Source organism: Glycine soja, chromosome 3 (genome assembly GCF_004193775.1).
Source record: "Glycine soja cultivar W05 chromosome 3, ASM419377v2, whole genome shotgun sequence".
NCBI lineage: Eukaryota > Viridiplantae > Streptophyta > Magnoliopsida > Fabales > Fabaceae > Glycine > Glycine soja.
The window spans coordinates 14,668,869-14,675,771 of NC_041004.1; the positions used below are offsets into that span (position 1 = coordinate 14,668,869).

General features: G+C 32.4%; 1 protein-coding gene across 1 annotated transcript; it reads right to left on the reverse strand.

Moving 5' to 3' along the window:
- Window positions 1–3,694: 3,694 nt before the first annotated feature.
- Window positions 3,695–6,439, reverse strand: LOC114406189 (L-type lectin-domain containing receptor kinase S.4-like). Its single transcript, XM_028368832.1, has one exon. The coding sequence runs from the start codon at window positions 6,122–6,124 to the stop codon at window positions 3,965–3,967; it is 2,160 nt and encodes a 719-aa protein (XP_028224633.1). The 5' UTR covers window positions 6,125–6,439; the 3' UTR covers window positions 3,695–3,964.
- Window positions 6,440–6,903: the final 464 nt, after the last annotated feature.

Below are 6,903 nucleotides of genomic sequence, written 5' to 3' on the forward strand. Positions count from 1 at the left end.
ATAAGTTACTCGTACTTTTTTCTTATTTTCCTTTCATAGTAAAAGGTGGATATTGTGTATTCTCATGAAAATGAAAATAAAAGCTATATAACTGCCACATGTCGCTTTATCGTGCAGTTCAAACCTTGTTTTTTTTTTTTTTTGTTATTTTTTTATCCCTCTACCCCTTTTTTATTCTCTCACTTTTTTTGTTTTTTTTCAAGCCCTAGAATAACTATTTATCCTCACTTTTTTTTTCTCTCATCCGGTGAAAGATATCGACTCAAGCATGTAACATTGGATTAAATTTTAAAATTCATGCTTGTGAGTAAAAATACCATTTAGGACTATTTCATTGTCCACAGAATGATGCTATGTGAACTAGGGAAGGAGCCGAGGGCGAGAATTCTTGCCAGCTCAATTGAATGGTGTATGGAATTTTTAATACAAATCTGACATAATTATGGAATCTTCCATAGCCATCCATCAATTTATCTATTTGGTATTTTTTTTCCTTCCTGTTTTGTATTGAAAAAATTATTCTCCTCAGTGGTTATCCAGCTGAAATCTTTTCAGAGCAATCATGCCTGGACAGTGAGCCACATCAATTACAATAACAATTTATGTGAGTATGCATCAAGAAAGTGTGCTGTGACCAACTCTTTAACCAATCAAATTAAAAGGGGTTGGCAAATTCGTAATGGGCAATGACATCCAAATATTAATGTGGCCTCCATGAATGGTGGCAACAATACTAACAAGTAGGAAAAAGGTAACTTCCAAGGGAAAAATATGTTTTCAAAACCTACTTTCAATCGAATTCTAACTTAACTGGTAAAATGTATTAGTTATTATATATTTTTTAATATTATTTTTAATTCTCATGGATAAAAAAATTAGATGTAATTATCAATGAAATTTAACTTAGTTAATTGAACATAATATGAGTGTTGTAAATCATAATATTGACTTTGATTCATATAGATAAAAAAAATTAAATATAATTAATATTTTTGTACTATTATATTAATAAATTTTTTAACAAAAAAAACCAGATGGATCTAGTCAAAATTTTAACAAATATGAATTCTTAGTGAGGATAGCCTAAATATATATATATTTTTTAAAGTTTGAGTACCAAGTTATAAAAAGGCATTTTATACTTATAAAAAAAGTATTCCTTCTTTAAGTCTTCTTTCCTTGGAAGGTGGAAGATAACTTGAATATTTTCAGGCATTCATACTTCATTGAAGTCTTGCTTATTTGACTTGAAAAGGGCTTTGTAAACGCCAATGGAAAATGAATGGTCTTTACTTTAAGTCTTTGGTATTATTTTTTGACATATTGGTCATACCTTTTTACTGAAGTTTCGGGTGCTTTAAATTCAATCTTTGCCCGTCAGTCTTTAAATTTTCTGATTTTTTTTTTTTTTGGTTTGAAAATAATTGAACGATTACTAAATTGGAAAGAAAGTATTAAACCGCGTTATGCTAACTTTTTTTTTTACATTATCAACTAATTAGAAATGATTTTAAATGCAACTTTAAAGATAGTTATATATTACAAAAGTGAACGATCTTGTAATATATAAGTTAAATTTTAAATACAATTAATCGATATAAAAAATTCTAAATATAATGTTTTTATTATTAAATTCCGAATCCAAGTTAAATTTTTTATTATTATGTATCTATTTATCAAGGACGAGACATTACTCCACGTTTCTTGCTATTTAGTCTTTATGTCCTTCCCATCTCCCCCATTAGGTGATTGGGTTACACACAGGAGTGTTTAAGTCTAAAACTATTTAAAATAAAAATTGAAAATGGGAAAAAAAATCAAAAATCAAACTAAATTGATTTTTTTTAATATTTGGGTATTTGTTTTTTCTGAAATCGATTGATTTGATTCTGTTTGCAGTTTGTATTTTTTGAAATCAAATCAAATCGTAACATTTATATTAATATTTATATTACTTTAATATTATGTCTTTTATATGTGTATCATTTGAGTTTTATAATATTTTGTAGTATTATATATATAAAACTTATATAATAAAAACTACTTCCTTTTTTATATGATTTTTTTAAGATATGCTTAGTTTAAAATAGATGAAATTTTACAAATTTTTATTTTTAGAAAGTTTAGCATATTAATTAGTTTCGTAAATTATTATTAACAATTTTTATGTAATTTTATTTAAAATATGAAAAAAAAGTATATAAATTTTAAAAAAATAATATTTTAGTAAAAATCGAACTCAAGCAAATCCTAAAATATTGGTGTGACTTTTTTTGTTTGAATTTTATTTTAAATAAAAACTAAACCAAATTGAACAGCTCAGATTAGTTTGAATAATTTTTTGATGAAAAATTGAACCAAATCAAAGATCCCTAGTTACACGGTTGGAGGTTCTCGTGAGCTTTTACATGAGGTTCATTACATAAAAAGCTTTCAAATGGGTTCAAAAGTAATTTTATTTTTTTTTAGTTTTCTAATGATAGGTATAAACTTATAAATTTGAAGTTAACATTATTATTTAATGAGTTTGACGACTAATATAAATCTTAACGCTGTTAAGTTTAAGTGTAACCCATCACCTCTTAAAACTGTAAAATCTGGTTACACACTTACACTTACGACGGTGAATCAAAATTAAACTTATCATTACATTGTGTATAAAATAAATATATTATATTAATATATAATTAGTTATGTAAATACTATAATATTTTTTATTGTATGTAAACATAGTCTACTTAGATATGATTCCTTTTTTTTTATGATAACTTAGATTAGATTTGTTAAAAGAATTTAAACTTCGCTTATTTGACACAATAGTCAATTTTTAAATTAGGGAAAGGGATAAATCATGTTAGACCATAGGACTAACATTATTAAGTCTGGGAATCATCTAACAGGTAGTTGTTTCAAGTTAACTAATCTTAGTTATGCAACAAGATTGCCTCTATGAAAGATATACATGGTCTCTAGCATAATGAATTTGAGCTGGGTTATAATACCTATTGTTAGAAAATGAAGAAATTTTAGGACATAAGCTTTTATGTTTGCTTCAATTTAAATTTGAAATCATAATTAATTTTTTTAGTTTTTTCAAAACAATAAAATAAACCATTTCTGAAAATACAGCGAAACCAGAGTTCAGGACCAAGGTTGGTATAAAATTACAAAGTTTAAGGATTTCAGTAATGGATGACAATAACAACAAATTCAAGAGCCAAAATTCGCCTTTCAATTATTTCAGCATGAATGAAACACTTTAATCCTTGTGGTTACACCAGAGCAGAACAAGATAAAATTTGTTCCTAGATAGCTCTTATAAGATAATTGAAGGCTGTCTCAACTAAGGTTTGGATTCTTTGTTCTCACAACTTCAGAAAACACCTTAGTAATGTTCAAGAGGGAAAAAAAATGTCTTCTATATGCTCTATCTGGGATCGGATACACTTCAACTTTCAAGTCCAATCATACAAAATATGAGAAATTGAGAGTCCTTTGTTATGACACATGGCAGAGCTCATGGAAGGAGAAAATGATTTGAAAGAAAACTGAAATTGTATTTATTAGAATGAGAAAAAAGTGTATACAAATGAGAATCTACATACTAATAAGCAAACCGGTCTGCAACTAATTAACTAACAGACTAATCAACCTCTAACTAACTAACTAGCTAACTCATCTCTTGTATCTCTAATACACTCGAAAGCTACTTGTTCCATCAACTAGGCACAACAACAAAATACAGAATCAAAGTTGTACAAAATGATGGGGGAGGTTACATTATATGAATGAACCCAAAAAATGAATGCCAATGGGGGGCAGAATTAGAATACAAACTTCGTGTATTGGGATAACTCATCATCAAGAACTTTCTGTCTACAATTATAAGACATCATGGGATGATAAAATAAACAAATATCTTAAAGTACATAATTGAGTAGAACTCTACGTAAAATGTAGATAATCACATTGTTTGTCCTTTACCATGGGGACTAAAAAGAGATGTATCAGTTAAAGAAGGAAAACTAGAATCCATGTCTCTAGTTCTACCATATGAACCTGTGCTCATCTGATCAAATGAAGAAGATTCAAGTGAGTGCAAGAATTCATCAAAACCCTCCTGGTAACCTCCCTCTCCCGGCTTTTTCAACTCATCTGGCACGCCAACTTCTCCTTCTAAAAATCTCACCACCTGTCTCATGCTAGGCCTAGCAGTGGGTGAACTGTTTGAACACAGAAGCCCTAATTTCAACACCATGAGCATCTCTCTTTCATTAAAAACACCATTTAGTTTAGGGTCCACCAAATCGAGTATGCTCCCTTGTTTGAATTTGTTCCAAACACAATCAACCAAAACCATATCTTCCGGCATTGCCTTTGGCTCAAGTGGTCTGAGTCCACATGCCACCTCTAGTAAAAGTGCACCAAATGCAAAAACATCGGAGCTAGGAGTTGCCTTCCCTGTCCTAGGCACCTCGGGTGCCAAATAGCCCAAGGTTCCAACCACCCTTGTGGTACTTGGGTTAGTCCCATGTTCATACAACCTTGCTAATCCAAAATCTCCTAATCTTCCATTGAGTTCACCATCTAGAAGCACATTGCTAGCCTTCACATCTCTATGTATCACCACCTGCTCATAGCCCTCATGAAGATACAAAAGGGCTGAAGCAACATCCTTGATGACCTTAAACCTTTGCTCCCAACTTAAGACTATTTCTGGCTCATCAAACAAGTACTTGTCTAAACTCCCATTTTCCATGAAGTCATACACAAGGAGGAGGTCACCACGGCGGCGACACCACCCCAGCAGCTGAACCAAATTCCGGTGGCGAAGCCGGCCTATGCTGGCTATTTCTGACACAAATTCCCTAAGGCCTTGATTGGAGTCATGTGAAATTCTCTTAACAGCAACTTGGGTATTGGAATTTGGCAATGTTCCTTTGTAAACACTACCAAACCCACCTTGTCCAAGCAGCCCTTTATCCTTGAACCCTTTTGTTGCTTTCTTGAGTTCTTGGTAGGAGTACCTATGTGGCCCAATCTCAAGCTCCCAAGCTTCTATAACATCAGCATTCTTGTACCTTCTGTACATGTAGATGCCTAATAAGACAGCACACAATACAAGAAAAACAACAGAGGCTGAAACCCCAATTATCAGAGACGTGTGTTTCTTCTTTGGCCCTGGAAGCTGTGGGAGAGAAGAGAGATCAAGGGGTAGAGCTGGCCCATTGATCTTGAAGCTCCAACCCAAGATGTAATGGGAGCTAGCAAGCATCCCTGTTGATGCAGAGAACCCAACATACATTAAATCCTCAAAGATTGGTGAAAGATCCACATGATAGGACAAGAGTGGCCTTTTTGGTTTGGTAGAAGATGCAGAAATTGTGACATGGACCACACTTTGAGCAGCATCATAATCAACCCAAGCTAGAATAGGTACCCCACTTTGGAGGGTGACATTCTGTTTGGTTGAATCCTCATCTCCAGAGTAGTAACCTGCAGATGCAGAAGCAATGGAGGACAAACTATTGATGTCAATTCCAACATGGTTGTCATCAATATCTCCAAACTCAAAATCTTTGGCTGTGTCAAACTCAACAGCAAAGAGGTGGTTGGAGAAGTTCCCTATGCCAGTTGAGTCAAGAAGACCAAGATACTGGCTTGGATGAGCCTTCAGTTCCTTAGTAGGTGCAATTGCAAAGGCAAGGCCATGCCCTCCTAGCTTTGGAAACTCTGGAACAATAGCCAAAGCAAAAGAGGAAGAAAAGGAGAAAGCTTTATTACCACCACCACTAGAGTTCTTGAACCTAAAAGGGGTTGGATAAAAAGCATGACCCATCACTTTACTTGAATCATTTGTGAGTTTCAGTACCCCATTTGGCTCTATTTCTGCTACCCCATCAAGGGTCATGTTGTTGCTTTTCAAACCCTTGAATCCAGCATAGAAAAGCTGGTTTTGCTGAGATGAAACTGGGATCAGAAGGAACACCAACAAAGACAGGAACTTGAGGAGCATGTTGAGGTTGGTGGCCATGAGAAGATGTGGAAAATCAAGAACTTCGAAAATTGAAAGATTAGAAGGGCTTGCTTGAGCCTTTTGAGGGTTCAAAATGTTAATTGCCATGAATAATAACAGAATAGAATGTGTGTTGTGAGGAAAAAGGTGGCAAAATAATAATAATAATTAAAAAAGGTCACACTTTGCTCATTTTTTTGAAGGAGTTGGTGAAGATGGAATTGATGGTGGCTATAAAAGATTATTTAGGAATGAAGGAAGCAAAGACAGGAACTAGTAGTTGTCCACATGGGTCAGCAGTAAAGTTCTGGGAACTAAGTGGGTGGGTCGGGGGGGGCGAAGCCATTTGAATAAATAATGGTCTAAAAGCATATGAATATGATACATGAAAGTGGAGCAGACACACGTCTTTGTGACCCTTTGGAAACTGAAAGGAAATCTACCTGTGATGTGTGTGTTAGTTTTGATGATGGTAAAATAAAATGAGTTTGAAAACGTAAGTTGGAAATTCAATTTGTGTGATTGAGAATGATGTGCAAAGAGTAATGATGGTGTAACATGAAATGCTAGCAATATTTTCTTTTTAAAATTTATTAAAAATAATTTTTTTACTAGAGTTTACTTTAAATTACACTAGTCAATTACCGTTGTGTAGAGCTGATAAAATATACTTGATCGGATTAATAATATATAATAAATATTAAATAAAATATAAAAACTTATTAATATAACTTATAATTTTAAATTATAGTTTATATTTTTTTTAAAAGTAAAACATATACATTAAATATAAAATTAAGTGTTCACAATAACCCCAAAATAATATTATTAATTTCAGCATTCATTAAACATAATTTAAAATAATTTTATCAATACTTATTAGGCAA